This window comes from Nyctibius grandis, chromosome 1 (assembly GCF_013368605.1).
Source record: "Nyctibius grandis isolate bNycGra1 chromosome 1, bNycGra1.pri, whole genome shotgun sequence".
NCBI lineage: Eukaryota > Metazoa > Chordata > Aves > Nyctibiiformes > Nyctibiidae > Nyctibius > Nyctibius grandis.
The window spans coordinates 102306582-102324548 of NC_090658.1; the positions used below are offsets into that span (position 1 = coordinate 102306582).

General features: G+C 42.3%; 2 protein-coding genes across 2 annotated transcripts; both read right to left on the reverse strand.

Annotated features, from left to right (window-relative positions):
- Positions 1-1840: 1840 nt before the first annotated feature.
- PTP4A1 (protein tyrosine phosphatase 4A1) lies at positions 1841-8311 on the reverse strand. Its single transcript, XM_068410182.1, has 5 exons — positions 8191-8311; positions 6500-6592; positions 5992-6122; positions 4330-4404; positions 1841-3448 (listed from the first exon to the last, which is right to left on the reverse strand). Exons 1-5 carry the CDS (start codon positions 8293-8295, stop codon positions 3331-3333), a joined length of 522 nt encoding a protein of 173 aa, XP_068266283.1. The 5' UTR covers positions 8296-8311; the 3' UTR covers positions 1841-3330.
- A 335-nt stretch (positions 8312-8646) lies between these two features.
- LOC137668568 (uncharacterized) lies at positions 8647-16985 on the reverse strand. The gene is made up of 2 exons (XM_068410194.1): positions 16762-16985; positions 8647-8742 (listed from the first exon to the last, which is right to left on the reverse strand). The coding sequence occupies exons 1-2, from the start codon at positions 16798-16800 to the stop codon at positions 8647-8649; spliced, it is 135 nt and encodes a 44-aa protein (XP_068266295.1). The 5' UTR covers positions 16801-16985.
- Between the last annotated feature and the right edge of the window lie 982 nt (positions 16986-17967).

Sequence of the window (17967 nt, forward strand, 5' to 3'; positions counted from 1 at the left end):
GTGCTATCATGTAATTTAGTACTGCCACAATGTAACTCCTGAAGTAAGGACAATGCAGTTATATACATAAGCATCTAAAATTAGATTTAACAGTATAGACTGTCTTCCATGCAGGGCTTTAGCCTTAAGTGAAGATAACAGTAATTCCATTTAAGTTTTTCTTCCCTTTTATTTGTAAATTCATATAAATTACATAGAACTTTATTTAACTTGCTTTATGTACTTCCATCTGCTATCTTATCTTCACATTTCAAATATGGTCAACATTTTAGTCCCTAAAACCTACCAGAGTTGTTAGACAAAAGAGGAAGAGACATTTTCTGTTCCTTAGGTATTTATGTCTAAATGTAGAAACAGTTCAGAAGTTGACTTGACCTTTGCTTTAAACAGACACACACGCATTAGGCAAAAGTTTTTCCTCTTTAGAAATCTCAGTTTACTGAAATCAACCAAAGCCCAGCCTCAAGTTTAACGAGTTCAAAGGACCAAACTCCCATCACTAACATGTTAGAGTTCTTAACCTAACCACAGCCCTCCCTACCTGTGTGAATCCTGCGGAGACACAGCAAAATCCAACGTATGTACAGAAATTGCACTAATGATTTTAAATAAGTAAAAATTTCACACGCTTTTTACTGGTAGCTATTTTACAGATTCCTCTTAGTTCCATGAGTGAACAAATTAATATTTTTTACTCTGTTGGGATACTAATCTCTGTTAAACAACTATCTGAAAGGAGGTTGTAGGGAGGTGGGCATCAGTCTCTTCTCCCAAGTAGCAAGTGATAGGACCAGAGGAAACAGCCTCAAGTTGCACCTGTGGAGTTTTAGATTGGGTATCAGGAAAAATTTCTTCACAAAAGGGTTGTCAAGCAGTGGAACAGGCTGCCCAGTGAAGTGGTGGAGTCACCATCCCTGGAAGTATTTAAGACCTACAGATGTGGTGCTTAGGGACATGGTTTAGTGATGGACTTGGCAGCATTAGGTTAACTGTTGGACTCAATTTAAAAGTCCTTTCCAAGCTAAACGATGCTATGGTTTATATCAGCTCGCTGAACTGCCAAGTTACAGAATTTTTGTAGGTTTTGTCTTTGCAATTGTTCCTAAAGTCTAGTCTCTATCTGGACAATAGAAACATTGATGACTTTTGGAATTACGTCCAAAGAAGAGGCCTTATTTCCGCAGCCAAAAGCAGCTGTATTCCTTTAAACAAAATACCCTTTAAACCAAATTTAACTTCCAAAGGAAAGCAGAACTAGTTAAGAGTTTATTTTACTACTTTACCGACTAAGCTAAATTATATTCAGTTTCAGGCATTTTTACATCATATAGAATTTCAAAGTGCTCTTATAATGAGGCTATACCTTTCCAAAAGCAATTCTCCAGAAGTCTCATTGAAGCTTATGTTGTACATAGCATCCCACCTCACCGTTTAGAAAGGCAAGATATGTTTAACCATAGCTTAATTTTAAGCAGACATGGGCTTCAGCTTATGATCACCAGTAAGAACCACCACCTCAGCTGGCTACTAACAGCATCTTCAAACTTCTCCTCAGGAAGTTTGGTCACCACTCTCTGAAAAATCAAATTTGCACAGGTCTTAGCTCACATAACTTTTGAGATAGCTTCTGTTTGGACATAGCTTCAGTCTTGACAATGAAGCATTGTATCATAATATTTTGTAATTAAATTCTAATGCTACTGATACAAGTGTTCTCCAAGTTTTACATATATGTGTGTATACTCTTCTGTATTTACTGCAAAGACAGTTTCAAGAACACTAAGCTAGTAACCTATTTTAGTAGTGGGGAAGTCACAAGTAAGCTGAAGAAATACCGTACTTTCTGCTATTAATTTTTGTCCACATTTATTAATGAGTAAAACAAACAGCAAACATTACAGCAAAGGGGACATTCAGGCCCAGATTTAAAAAAAGAAAACAGATGCCTGGATAGATTCTGAATTTAGGCACCTCAAGTTTGCTGACAAAATACACAAAAATAAGTAAAAGTCATGAGCGTTTCAGCAAACTTCGTAAGTGCATTTCAGTATTTATTTAAATGTTTAAGCTCTCGCACTAGATTTTACAAGCTGGTGAACACTGGCAAAATTATTTCTCCCACAGAACTATAACCACGCATTCCCAAGACAGTATAAATATATGGTTAAACTAACATTAATACACATCACCATTTTATCAATTACATAATAAAACAAATTATCAAGTATCCAAATATTAAGTTACACAGCTTGAGAGGCATACAAAATATTACAGAGGTCTGCCCAAGTCATAGCAGAAACTCAAGGAGGAAAAACAAAAGAAAAAAAAAATCACACTTTCAACAAAGCAATAGTTGGTAAACAACTTTCAATAGGTACAGTAAAAGAAACTACAAGATTTTTCAGAAATTTTCTGATTAAGAATTTTTTAGCTACAATAACAAAGCATTTCTACATTTTAAAAAAATACTTACTGAAGTAAAGGGCATATTCTATACTTCCTGCACAAGACAAAGGCAACATTTTACTAGAAATATTAAATAGCCCCTCCCAACCTTTTCAGGCCCTCTGTTAAGTCGCACATGAAGTGCCAACATTAATTTTACTGTAAGGCTTTTTGTCTGGAGACATTAAAGACTTGTGTGCTTCTGTACAATTTAAAACATTTTCTACATGAGTAACCAGAAAGTAATGATTTGTAAAATGGAGAGGATAACAGAAAAGTACAGACACTGGGGTAAAAAGTTGCTGTAATTCATAGTATTAAAAAGACAGACTGTGCAAATCCTGATAATTCTAGTGCGATTGTGGGAGACAAAACACACAGTGAGCAGGCAAGACTATCTTAGAGGCCATATTCTTCAATATTGAAATGACTGTAGAAAAAAAGATAGTAAGGTCCAGACAAGCTGGTAGTTCCCACGTCATCAGAACTATGCCCATTTATAAGGAAAAACATATAGCTGATATGCTGGGTATTTTGGCACCTAATCTCTCTACAGATTGATTTATTTTAGTACCCCAATTTTTAGTAGTTTAAACTAGGTGGGTAAGACTCAATGGCATGATTAAAGGATATCTGAACTGGTCATTAATGAACGAGGAGACAGCTCAAACAGGGTACAGCAAAAACATTTACTGGGTCTCCAAACAGATGGATATTTATCTAAACATACAAGTTGCATTTCTATTAAGCCTTTAGCCTATTAAATACTCCTAAGGAAGCTTCGTTTACTACTAAAAAATATCAGACCCATGTCTTTAGCATGTAGTCTGCTTAATTCTAGTTTCCATCCTCTAACTCCAAAGAAGTACTATAGGCTGTTGAGCTTTACTGAATACAACAATTATTTCTGTGACCATTGGAGTCTTTAAAACGCAGACGCATCTTGGGGCGGTATTTCTCCAAGTACAGAAGTTGCTTGCTGTTAAAAGCTCCACGCCGCTTCCTAGATGGAGGAAGAAATATTTTAAACAGAACATTAATCTACTGCCCAGTGAAATAATATCACCAGCCAGAGAAAAATATTTTTAGGTCACTTAAAATAAGGGTAATTAAAAGTTAAGTGCCAGGAAAGAGGGTGGTAGCTTCCTTTCACAAATACCTCATCAGACCACATGCTCAAAGGAGTACATAGCATTTTAGGCAGTGTTTTAGCCTCTGATATACACAAGCAAAGATCTTAATCTTTACAAGCCGAATTTAATTCTTTAAAGGCTTGGCAATTATGCAAGAAGTATTTTCTTTTTTTTTTTTCATATGAGCTGCATCTTCTTTTAAATATAATTGAAACCTGCAAAGTTAAGGCATTGAGACTAAAATTGTTCTCATCCAACTTACATTTTTTATAAAAAAAATAAATCCAAGGAAATATTTTTCTTCAGCAGACTACCAGAAAAGACTAGGAGGAACTGTTTAGCACACTTTGGTCTAACACAGAAGAAAGGATTGACAAACATGAATGAGTGTTAAGAGCTCTAGCTACCAGACAGAACCTAAATTTCAAAGGTATTCTGCCTCTCATATGTACAAATAATAAAGACAAACCTGCAGATCTAACTGAAAGTTAGAGTTTTTGGGTTTTGTTTTTAAATTTGCTCAAATAATTACTGATTCTGGTTTCCACAGAAACAGAAAATACCCATCCCACAGGCCAAGTCCTACAAAACTGACTGTATGCAGCATGTGTGTTAAAAAAATTCAGATGTACTAAATATCTTACAAAAAAAGAGTAAAAGACAAGAACAGCATTCAGAATTTCCTTTAATGCCTAAGGATCTATCAATGTGTTAAATCTTGGAAACAGCTGGATATTAGCTTCATACTTACTGTCTTATGAACTGCACTGCATCTTCATACTTCATTCCACATTCTATCAGTGCAAGAGCAACTAAGACTGGAGCTCTGGTAGAAAAAAATATATACTTAGTTTAGCATTTGCCAATGCATACTTTGAAGAAAGTTTACTTTCCCCAGTCCTCTTTTCTGTCCTTCTGTGTCTATCTGATGTTTCTTCCTCAGGGAAGCAAAAAAGACAGGCAGAAGGCATTTCTACTTTAACTGAGTCATTATACCATCTGTTTTCGAGCAACCCCTCCTCATTAAGAAATAGGTTTAAATTAACTGTGGTCAACCTTAGCTTTATTTCACTTTAGGTATAGGAGAGGACAGCAGGAATAAAATGCAAGTATCTCTACCCATTTGTTTCAAAGCCAGTTAATTCTGGGGAAGAGTTGCACGTGGGTTTCTATTCCCACAAACAAGCATCCTTAGAAGCAGTCAGGAGCCCAAAGCAGAAATCAGGAGAGGTTAGGTCCAGTAAGAACTGACAAGTCCTAGAACTAGTATCACGAGTTTTAGGAACAGATGCAATCCACAGGCTGCTGCCCACCCCCGAGGATTTCCTTGCTTGCCACAGTATTCTTCATCTGACAGAATACAGTTTTCAGTTAGGAAAGCTTGACACAAATCAAACTCAAATACATTAGCAATTTATGGCTCAAAAAAAAACACCCCACACCAACAAGACAAAACCCCATGCCACACACTAGCAACAGACTTGCGCATCTAGTAGCAAGCTTAAGTGGTTTTGTATGTTCAGGGATTTAAAAAACCTTTACATGATAAAAAGCTAGGATCTTTTCAACTAGCTAACTGCCCAATTTTGAGGAAAAAACCCAACAGGTATCACTGTAAGCAGTTGACGAGGACTTGTTTTTGTAGCATTCACCACTACAGTCAACTTTGTTACGTGTGAAGCCATAATGCAAACAGTAGATATGTGAGGCTTATGGACAGCAAGACCAGAAACCTCCATTTTATATTGGAAATGCTGAAACACATGGCTAGAATATGGCAACTGTTTTTTTGAACAGATCTATTCCCAGGTAGTCTAGAACAGCAGCAAAACCATTATGTTCTCACAACTGTTAGAATTGTATTTAAGATAGTGGCAGCAGACAGAGGGAACAGGGCCAAGAGAAGAACAGTTAGCATTATCCATAAAGATTTTGAGGCTTAGTGTTAGAAATTACGACAGAAACAGAGCTTTGGGACTTCAGAGCACACTTTTCATCCTCCAACAGGGACTAAGGTTGGTCTTGATGTGCCAGAACACCCCACTTGTTTGTGGCTAATGGTTACAATACCCTTGGTACAAGGAGACTGGCAATACTGCTGAAATAGGGATGAAGACTTAGCAAGACAAAAAATATCAATGGGACACTCATCAATATGCTTGGTACAAGAATATATTAGTTTACTTCATTCAGTAGTTTCTGTGCAAGAACTGTGATAATAGCATAATCTGTTGACTAAAAGGCATTTATGTCTAATATATACATACAACAGTTTCCTGTCATCTGAGCTACTTTTAAGTGTGAGGTCATTCCAATACTGGATACGTGACTATTTTACATTTGCCTCAAACATAAAATTGTAGCAAGTCTGACCGGGGATGGCAACTCAACAGATCTTTACAACTTTACCTACCTTCCAAGACCAGCAACACAGTGTACAGCAATACAACAACCAGGTTCTTCACGAAATTTAACTTTAAGGAGGTTTAGCCAATCATCAACAATCTGGTTGGATGGTGGAGCACCGTCATCAAAGGGCCAATCCTAGAATATAGCATGATGTACATAAATACATAAAGATAGAACTATGCTTGTATCCTGTGTGCATACAAAAAAAAGTAGGGTACACAATGGACAAAAGAGCTGACAGCTAAGGGAACCACTCAAACTTATGGTTTTCTAACAGTACAACTATAGCAATATTAGGAATATATTCCATTCGATCCATTTTCATTGAGCAAATGATTTTGCTCTAAACTGGATTTTTTTTCCTGACAAGAGAAGATGTCTGTACAGCTTTTCCCCCATCAGCTGATGGAATACACGTGCAGAGTTAGTAAGGTGGTGTCAAAAGAAAATTTTTTTGGGGGGAGAAGGGGGGTGAGTGGGCTGGTCTTAAACTCTGTTTCTACACTACTTACCAAAACCTGAATGCCTTCTTTTTCCACCGGAGCAGTGTCGTAAGTAGCTTCACACACTCTTACCACTGTGGTAACACCGTATTTCTTAAGTTCCTAGGGAGTGAGGAAAAAAAAAAGCCGCCTGCTTTAGGAGTAAACTGATTTCACTTACCATTTAATTTTCTCAATAAGTTAGCGTATTAACTCATTCCAAAAGTTTTAGTAAGTAAACTTGCACAAATGCTTGTCACCTTGTAAAGAACACAGAAAGCCGAAATAACTGAAAACTTGTGTGTGCTAATGCCAGATGCCTTTGAGATCTTCTGTGAACATTTCTGAAGATTAAGTTTTCTTGTGTTGGATCAGACTTTTTTCTTTTAAAAATCAAATCCAGATAAACACTGATGAAGTAAGTACTCCATCTCAAAGAGATTATCCCTTTTAAAGGAACAGGAAGTTTCGCGGTTTGCAAAGCTACATACTTCACTAAAAGGATTCCAAGTGAGGTTTAGATCCTCCCCTTCTCTCCCTCTACTTAAAACACGTTTGTATCACCTCTTACTGATAAGAATTATGAGCACAGGACAATAACTTGTTCCAGTTCCTGAGTTATCATAACTAGAGGATAACAAAAATTAACTTTCCATTTTGCTATTAACCTCCATTTATTTAAAACAAAACAAAAAAAACCCAAAAAACACCCACTCTTAATTCTCCTTGCAACAACCCATCATTCACACTGTATATGTCATGGTAATGACTGAAGCATAGCCTAAGCATACTTTACCTAGTTGTGAGAGTATGAAGGCAAGCAAATGTTATCTCACTATGTTTTTTGTAAATTATCCCACACTGAACGCAAAATAGAGGTATAATACACCTAAAATCTTGCTAGTGAGGGACTGCATTACAAACTCAGACCTTACCAGGAGGTAATGTCAGAGGAACCTATTGTTAGCATACATGCACACACTTAACCGTGCACTTTATAGCTCCAACATGCTAGACGATTAGATGATAAATTCAGATACTAGCAATATAGGCCAAGCCACCTGGCTTTAGTCAGTAAACAATTTCAGCATGTACCAAAACACTTAAAGTAGCTTCAGCAGCCCTGGATGCAGAGCAAGCCTACCGCCACAAATTTCACTCAAGTAGACATTATGACACTCAGAGGATTCTCTTAAGCTACACTAGAGCCATGATCTGCTAATACTGAAGGGAGATAGGCAGTGAAAGCATATTGCAATCCTGTTATTTGTTCCTGAGGTTCTGATTCACAATGTATAGTGAATTATTCTCTTTTTATTCACTATGCAATAGGTGCAAGGAAATGTTACACCGCTTTAGATGAATCCAAATCTGAGTTCCTACCACTAGCAGATCTTTCTATTGTTCTATGCATAACTCTGCCAGATTAATTCCTGTTTTCAGATCTAAACAATCTACTTAATGTACAGTGTACTAGACAGTATAATTATTTCTTTGCTTCACTTTTCGAAGGATGTTTTTGTGTAGGCCAAAGTATATCTGAATAGATTTGTCTATAAGTCTTTGAAGCATGGCATGAGTATTTGAAAAAAGTCAATATACGAACAGTCTCAGTACCTCTTCATGTGGCTTCCACAGCTGCCATGAGCTAGTAAAGAAGGAAATTGTTAACACAGCATGCTGTTCAGGCATTAAAAAAACACAGCAGTAAGAGGCCTTACCTCTATAAATTTGTTTAAGGTTGCATTGGTTGGATTGTGTGTGATTAGGAATCTCATGTTCTTGTAGGTGATTTCCACAGGAGCTGGGCGGTTCATTCGGGCCATATTGATTTAGTTAAACATGCAACAAGATTATGAAAGGATTAAAAAAAAAAATTCTAATACAGAAGTGATGTAGAGAAACTGAAGTCTACTTCACTATATTCCACGTGAAATTCTCAGTGCTTGGAAGTATGAAGTTGGGAGCAATGGGAAATGAAATGAACCTCCTAACAAGAAGCAGCAATTCTTCAATCCAGTAATACTGAGGCAAAAGAAAGGCAGTGCACTGAGGTTTACCCCATCCAGGTCTGAATTCTGTTGTTAAATGCTCTGCCAATTTCAATTCAATACTTCTTATCCTGGTCAACCACTCTTAGGGGGCTTCTTGGTGGAGTAGTAATGGATTTCTACAGTTCACTTGTCTGCATAGAGGTCGTGCTGTGCCTGGCAGTAGTCTCCACTGCCCTTCAGAAACTCCATAAATGTGTGACCAAGAACACCACAGAACTGCTGTAAAGAGAGAGGGGGGAAAAAAAAGCATAATGAGCATAGGCGAAGCAAGGTTATTTTGAAGACACCAAGCATTATAAAATGAAAAAACCAAAACCAAAGCAACTAAGCAGTTTCACAAGGTTTATTTTTTAATCCAAGATTTAGGTCTCCATAAGAATCCTGTTACCTTTCTTAGCAAGGATTACTTAAAAAAAACCCCACATTTACTTAATACAAAGTTTCCGTATAGAGTTGTTTCACTACCAAAAATTGAAATGTATTAAAATAACAATTCAAATATGCTAAACATAGCAACAAGAAACCAAGTTTTAAGAATCCCGGTATTTATATGAAGCATAGTTTTTCCAGGATACCCATACAACTGTATGTTCCATTCTGAATTGAGAGACACCACAACACCTGCTAAAGGTACACTGACCTTAAGTAGTCCCATGAAGGCAAGGATGAGATTCCTTGAATATTCAAGCTGAGCATCAAGCAATTTCTAGTGTTTAAACAAAACTACCAGCTTCTACATAGACGCAGAATCACTTGTCTTAAAGGCTAAATACTTATTTTGCATGTAAGCATCATTAATTCACATACAGAGCAGCCAGTAAAAAAAAAAAAAAAAAAGGCATCTAAATCCACCTGTCTCAAACAGGAGGCCTTGAAAGCAAACGCAGTCTTTGTGGCCTAATGAAACAACGCGAGCTTTTGAACATACTTTGAGACTTTCAAGGCACACAGATTTCTAAACTAAGGAACATTTCACATAATAAAGGCTGAAGACACACAGCAACCTTCATCTGCCTTTAACTGCCTTTTTACACCATGACTTTATTAATATACCAAGTAACAGTCTAGCTAAAAACATACATAGGCAAGTTCATTCCTGCCCAGTGGTGTGCTATTTTGCTACGGTTATGTTTACTTATAAAATTACTGCAACATGCACAACCAGGAAGTAGATAGCTGATGAACTGCTCTGAGTTGTGTACTCATTTGCAGATATTGCTATGCAAATAAACCAAGAATATATGCATTTATGCACTGTGGAACCTTACAGCAGAGGAATTACTTTTGTGCCCAGCCCCAGTACCAGTGCTGCTGACGATACCTGCCTAGGGAACAGAAAGGAAGAAGAGAGAAGTTTTGTTTCCCAAAAGGTACAAGCTGAACCAAATGCCCACTAAATACACTCAGGTACTAGAGAGAAACATCACTGATCCTACAACTATTTAGCAGAAAAAAATGACTTATGTTAGCCAGTCAACTCCAAGCATTGGAAGGCATCTATGTATTTCTATGCCCAAACAAAATACTGCCCAAGACACTTTGGAAATAGATTAGCTTAGCATGCAGTGTTACAGAATTGCTATCCCAGACTTACTTTCTTAAAAATGTCATTTTTAAATTTTTTTCTTTTTGCTGGCTGGGACACAGTAGTATCAGTTCTTTGCCTTCATAGATCTAGTTTCTAGCAAACAGAAGATGTAACTTCATTGCACCCATGTTCAGGTTTTTTTTTAAACTACAAACCAGCTCATCCACGGATACAATCAGGGCAACTGTACATGAGAAAATAAGGAGAAGAGACAGTATTTCAGTGCTCTACACGCAAACCTTTCCATTCAAAGGACTGTGAAAGAAGCAGCCTGTGCTGAAAAGCTTCCCAACTACGAGAAAGTAAATTTAAAAGATTAGGTCCTAAAGACAGCTGTACAATAAGTTCTGATAATAGCCAATGCCTTAATATACTTTACCAAAGTGCAGGAAGAAAAATCTATGTGCAAATAAGTCATGGTTGCTAACTGCCATCTAGGATTTGGAGTCAGACCAAGGCTCCACTGCAGGCACTAAACCATGTATCATAAGACTACGGTGACTCTATTTTAACAACGATTAGTATTAAGCAGAAGTCACAACAGATCAATAGCCTAATAATTGTTGAGTTTTCTAAGAGGTATAGAATCATAGAATAGTTTGCGTTGGATGGGACCTTTAAAGGTCATATACGTATCTTAGCAGTACAGGAATTCTTAAAGTGAACTACAATTTAAAGAATTTGAACAATGTTTTATGTGCTAGAACCATGGCTTTGCTCCATTCATAAGCACGGAGAAGAGGAAGTTCAGTAACAGAGCAGTACTAACAGAGTAGATAAAAATCATGAAGAGATTGGACTGTAGCAGATAGGTAGAGCTGCATCACACAACCTTACAAAGAACCTTTAGCAAAAGCAGACCAAACACCTCCAGGCATCCTTTTCAGACAGCTTCTTGGCAAGAAGTTTTAAAGATGCACCTTAAAAACAGGCACGGGTTGAAAAAAAAAAAAACAAAAAACAAACAAAACCAAACCTGCTAACAAATACGAGAAAGAACTTAGCAGAAAAAACTAATAGGACAATGTCACATGCACTTTGCTGCCACTCCAGAGACACCACCATCACCATTTGTGTAAAGACTGTAGGATTAAGTTTTGCCAGTTACTTGCAAAAAACTATTTCAGTTTTTATTTGTGATAACTTGAGGGACAGCAAGAACTCTAAATATAATAGGCATGAAAAAGAAGTAAGAAGGATCCTCTGAAGTCAAAGGCCAACGGAGTAACAGGAACCAGGAGAATTCAGACTCGGAAGAACTCCAAGAACTGTCATCTGACACACCAGCCAAGCCCTAGCAGAAGAAGGTAGGTGTGCATTAAAAAGACTCCTAGGACCAGACCTAGGGAACACCTAAAATAGCAACTGAAAAAAAGAACCGAAGACAGCTCATTTAAAGTCACTTTAAATTAGTTTAAGAAGCAGAACAGCAAAAATGGACAGGACAGCTTTAAGCAGATACAGCTGCACAAGGTCTTGTACTGCTTTTTGCATGCACTGGCAGATCTCATGTTTATCTATTCTTAAGAGGGCAAAGAGGAATCACAGCCGGTCCTTTTCCCTGGTAGAGGATGAGGGAGTGAAGGCTGCCAGAAACAGAAAAGCATGCAAGTGAGCAAGTGAGGAGACAGAATGGGGTCACTAGGGTAAAGACAAGACCTTTCAGTCTTGGGGGGGGGGGGAGGGGGGAAGAACGTAGAGTAATTGGAAACAATTAACATGACCCCATACCCAGGGCAGGTGGGAAGTAAGCAGTAATGAGGATTCATCCAGCCTGGTAGGCAGGCTGCCCTTAGTGTGAAACTAGAAGTCCTAATAATACCAGACAAACTCATCATGAGGGTAACGAGGAGGGCAGGCAGCAAAACATTAGTTAAGTAATAAATCCTACTTTTTAAAGGCAGATTGTTAATCACATCTAGAAACTGGGTGCATAGTTCAAGTTCTTATGCAAAGTTGAAGCAACTACATTACGCAACGTTAAGTTTGAGTTCTATGTGTAATTAACCCCTACAAATGAATTCATTTTGTTAATACTGACTTAACAGTTAGCAATTAGACACATCAGCACCTTACTAACTCACACAACTAAGGACCTAACCAAGCATGTATTTGAGTCTCACTGTTTGCCTTGGCAACTGCTGCTGCCACATTATAAAGGAGCAAAGCTTATATTTCCCTTTGATGTGAATGCCATCACTTCTCACCATTGCTAGCCAGAAAGCTCCACATGCAGACCAACTCCTTAAGGCAGCAACATGCTGTACTGTCCTAAGGCAGCTTTGCCAACCTAGTTTAGTTCTGTTCCTGGAGCCAAATGAAAATTAAAGACTAGTACATTGGCATGCTGTTTGTGTTATGGCACTAAGCCAGAGTACAAGGCTTCACCCATCTTCAGCAAAAAGACCTGGAAGATAAGAAAACAGCTATAAAAATAGCATTGTAAAAATTACAATCACCTTGGGCTTAGGGGAAACTTAAATGATGTGAGCAATTTTCAAGAAGCTTGGAAATACAGCTTTAAAATTACTGCATTGTCTCAGCCACTTAACTACTTGGTAGGTAAGCCATCAAAAAAGTCAAGACAGTGCACAAAAGCATAAGGCTTGGTAAGTGAAACTCGAACGCTTAGTACTGCATGTAGAAGTTTTTTTAACTCATTGTTTATACCATTAAGTTGAGTACTCCAGCATATTCTTTTCAGTTTACATGTGAGTTTTCCTTGAAGAAAATTAACACTGAAGGGCTTTGGAAACAGAAGCAGCAGTTTCTATTAGTAACAGAAAGCCAAACATTTAGACTGTTTGATCCATCAAAATAAACTTGGAAAACAAAACTAAGGTTAATATGCCAGGACCATCTATTAAGGACAGGACATCTATCCTATTCATCTATTAAAGACAGGACATCTATCTGTCCAATATGGGATAAAGTTATGTTAATTATGATTGCACCATGTACTATCATTTATACTAGGAGAATTTAGAGAATAGTTTATTCAAGCAAGAGGAAGACATCTTGAAAATCAAAGTTTTAATTCATGCCCTTCTTTGGGACAGAAAGCTAAAGTATCTGTCTTCACTGACAAGCAGATTCACATGTATGTTAATTCTGCTTTTGAAACAAACACTTGTCTGGCAAAAGCTGCTTATGAAAGTAATCTATTAGACTGTTACCGATATGTGGAAAGCAGAGAGGTGTAAGGTTATCCCATATTGTTGACATTCTTGTTCACAACTCGGTAGCACCTTGAGAAGCACGCAAACAAAAGCACTTGTTTACAGAGTTACATGATACTTCACTCTACCTTCAGAAGACGCCCAAGACTGTTCAGTTGCTCAATCCACCTGCTCACAGACCAGGAACATTTATACCTAGAATCAACTATGTGGGATCACATTCACTGAAGTCAAGACCTGACACACTCTCACTTACTGAAACCACAGATCAAAACTAGCAAACTAAAATAAACTACATTTCATTACAATTTAAGAACACCTGCAAGTAATTTCATTGTTCTAACCCGTTACCTGACAAAAAGTTACTGAAGGACAGACGGACAAATACCCCTGACTTTCTCTTACTACTCAAGGCTTAAGTAGCAACTGCTAAAGCAGACAAGGAGGAGTGTGAGGGTAAGCGGTACAAACTGCAGAGCCATTACACCAGGCAGAGGCACACCTTCATCAGGTATTGTTGACAAGACCCACCTCCTACCTATGACGCACCTCCTATCCTATCTATTATGATATCCACAGTGATAACGCTACCCATTTTGGACATGAGAAAGTGACCCATGACCTAAGAAAATACTCATGCATCACAGACAGAAGATGCCAAAGGTTTATCATAAATTTGTTACGACATGCTCTGTGCAGGAAGGATGTTTCTTGTGGTTCAAGTATTCACTTCAGGGGGAAGAAAAAATTATCTCAAAACTTCCTGTATAACAAGTCAATGCAGCTTTCAGAGATGATGAAACTGAGGCCATGTGACTGTCTTCCTGGCTCTTCTGCTTGGACCATGAAAAAAAAAAACATGCAAAAAAGATATTGGGGAAAATAAGACATCACAGAAACCATTCGACCCCCTTGTCTAATGCATCCTCTTTTTTAGTTTCTGAAAGCAAATAGTCTCAAAATGACTTAACACTGTCCCTTCAATAGCAAACTACATAAATCTTGTTGTCCTCAAAAATGATTCCATTACATTTTAAGCAATTGCATGTATATGCTAAACTTCTCATGTTAAGACAGTTATTGCTGTATTTTATCGAGTCTAATAAACGTATGAGTGCCAAATAAGAAGCTGCGCCTGTGAAGAAAGCTGTAAGGAGTTATGGACTTACTTTTAACACAGAGGTACCTCTTGTATTGATCCAACAGTGTGAGTTTTAATTTTTTAAATATAAGGTGACAATGTGTTACTAGTTTAGAATTCAGTAATGCCCTGATCTGGGCATTCTGGTTAATCTTTAAGAGAAGAAGTGATGACTTACTGTCAGCCTACACATTGGGACAGATCCAGCATTCCTACGTGGCATGTGTTCTGTCAGAACAGGAAGGTTTCACAAGATAGAACTTAGTAGATAAGGCTAAATTCTATTTATTTACTGCCTTACTGACACATTTACTTTCGGCAAGACAATGACATCCTTCTCCCTTGGCTTCTGCTACGCCTGTCACTCATTTTTCTTTCTCAGTCTCACATTTCCTCCCGTGGCTGTGCAATTTCTCCATTGCCTCTTCCACATTTTCCCCTTGAAATGATTGATCCTGTAAGACAATTTCAAAACCCTTTGCTGTTCCATCAGTGGAATAATAAGAGTTGACGTTTAAGTGCCATCTTCAGGTTTTTTTGATTTGACAGTTTTATGAGATTACAAGGAGACACTGTTCAGACTTCTGAGTCACTGCTTTGGAGACTGCAGATGCAGGTAGACATACTGGAAGTTGACTCCAGCAGCAATAAGAAACACCAGAATCACAGGACGCTCGTGCCACAAAGACTGTGCGTTTGTCAGCTCCTATGTGCGTAGCTGGCTACCAGACAGCAACCAAGACCTGCGCATCACCACCACTAATCCTGTTTCTACTATTATCATATGATAGTTACTTGATTTTGACAGTGTTTTGTCTTTCTTGCTTCACTACTTTTGGAGGGCGTACTACCACCAGCAAGCCTTGCGTTGTTTGTGCTTTAACACACACTGTGCTCTGTGGTCACAGATGTTAGGCAGCACAGACACCGAGATTACTAGGAGAGTATAAAAAAAAAAAAAAGGCAAGCATATGAGGAAAGCGAAAACCTCTGACGCTGAATTAGGATCCACCTCCAGAAGGAAATGCCTTCCTTGAAAAGCCAGATGGCAAGGTCTTGAAAGCAGGTTCGGTCAAAATGAAGACAATTTGACTGCATTCGTGAGCATCACCAGAAGACTGTTACAGTAACATTCACCTCAACGTGTACTGAAATGACTCCTCTGCGGACTCTTCCTCTCTCTGGGGAGCCATCTAAAAGCCCAGGCCGAACAAGGCGTTCGTAAGTTCGCCTGCTTACGTGAGTTCGGCCATACCCCAACCTCTGCTACACACAGCTCATTTTGGAAAGGATTCACATCCTCGGTCGCAGCCGGTTCTCACTCCACCCCAGGACGCCGCAGACAAAGCAGCCGCTCGGCCGCCTTCGCCCTCGCCCCGGCGGCGGCCGCGCACGTGGGGCCGCGGCGGGGGCCGAGCGCCGGCCGCCCCAGCCAGGCAGCCAGCCGCCAGCGCCGCGGCCCGGCCGCACTCCCCGCCCTCAGCCCCCGCGCTCCCCGCCGCGCCACCTGGCTGGCGGGCGCCCACGGGCAAGCCCCGGCTTGTCGGGCAAGCCCCGGGCTCCGGCCGCCCTCAGCCCCGCGGCGCCGGGCTCCCGGCGCGCCTATCTCTCCCCGGCGACGGGACGCTGCCCCGGCCGCGCTCCGCGGGCCGGGCCGTCGCCCTAGCCGCGCCGGTCACGGGTTCGCATCACGCTTCGATCAGGCTCCCGACGTGGAGCCATCTTGTCCCCCGGAGGCACCGCCCGGCCCCGGCCTTCCCCCGGCAGAGGGCTCCCGGCCCCCGCCGCCTCCACGCTGCCGGCCTAACACGGCCCAGGGGTGCGGGAGCTCCGGCTGCAGGGCCGCCCGCCCTGGCCTGGCCCGACAGACGCCGCCAGACAGACACCGGCGGGAGTACGCCGGGCCGGCGGGCGGGGCCGGCGGCAGCCAGGCTCACAAAGCGGCTTTGTGCCCAGGCAGGGCCACTCGAGAGCCGCGGACAGATCGCCCCCTCCTTCTCTCCCAGCAGAGGACGGGAAAGGGGCATCGGCAGGCGGGAGCAGGAGGACAGGGGCGCCGGGGGCGGGAAGAAGGCCGAGCCGCGCCGCAGCCAGGCTGGCTCGGCTCTCCTGCGGCCCTCCCGAGAGGAGCCGCAGCCCGGAGCTGCGAAAAGCCGCCCGGAGCCGACGTGGCCCGGGCAACAGAACAAAGAGACAACATGGAGGAGACGGAGGGGAGGAAGGGGAGGAGGAAAGGCGCGGGAGCCGCGCACAGGCGGGCAGCCGGCGGGGCGCGCAGGGCGAGGGGCCGAGGCAGGCGGGCTGGGGTGGGGGACGTGGGTGGCACTCACAGGAATATGGTTACTCATTGAAGACTGTAGCCTGATCATACAGCCGGGGTGCGGGCGCCACCGCCGGGGGCAGAAGGAGCAGAACCAGGAGGAGGCAGAGGCGCTGGAGGCCGCGGAGCTGCCGGAGGGGGTTCGGCGGCGGAGGCGGGATGGACCATACAGCTGCAGCTGCGGGCGGCTCTGCGGGCTGGCGCGTCGCGGACGCGGCTGCACCAGGAGGAACACTCGGCACCACCCCCCACGCAACTGCCCCGGGCCCCACCCCTCTTTTTTGTACGTCAGCGACAAGCGTCGCGGTCGCCCAATTAGAAGCGTCGCCAGAGCGTCCGGGGCGGGAGCGAGGCCGCCGCGGGGGCGTGGTGCTGGCAGGCTGGGCGGGGGTGGAGGCGGGGGGGATCCGAGAGGCGGAGGCAGCCGGCGGGAACCGGTTAGTGAATGGAGTGGGTAGCGGCGGGGCCGCGAGGGGCGCGGCGGAGGCAGAGCGGGATGGGCGGGCGGGGATCGCCTCCAGGGGCTGGGCCGGGGCCACCGTGCGCGACAGCCCCATCCTCCGCTGGCCGTTGCCGGCGGCTTCGCCGGGAAGTGCCTGGCGCGGCCTGCGGCTCCCCCGGGGCGGCGAGTTCTAGACTCTTCCCCGCGGCCCCGGGACGGAGTGGCCGGCTGGCGCCCCGCTGACGCCCGCCGGCTGCGGCTGGTCTCTCCCCGGCGGACGGAGGGTGGCCGAGGGCAGGGCGCCCGGCGGAGCTGAGGGCAAGGGGGTTGCGGGAGGGGGACGTCGTGCGGGGTGGTGGGGTGAGGCGGGGGAGCCGTCCCCTATGCGGGCAGTGGGAGGTGGGGTGGCGTACTGTGGCCCTCCGGCATCAGCACCCGAGTGCGAAGTTGAACGGCCGTGGAGTAGTCGCGGCTCGGTGTGTGACTTAATCCCTAAACCCCTTCGCGCTTGGGCTGCAAAACCTCTTTGGCAAGTTTAATGCTAATAGGAAGCTCTTAGCGCGTTTTGTCCGCGGATTATTCTGTGCTTTTAAGTCGAGATAAAATAATGATTTCTGGTTTTACAGATGGGAGATCAGCCCAGTAGGCCAGAAGTGATGTGGAAAACAGCATGGGCTCTCTTTTGCTCCTAGGAAACACCGTCTCCCAAGACCCAGGCGTTACTGGAAGGCAGACATCTCTGTGGTGGGAAACACCTGTGGTATCGCTACCATG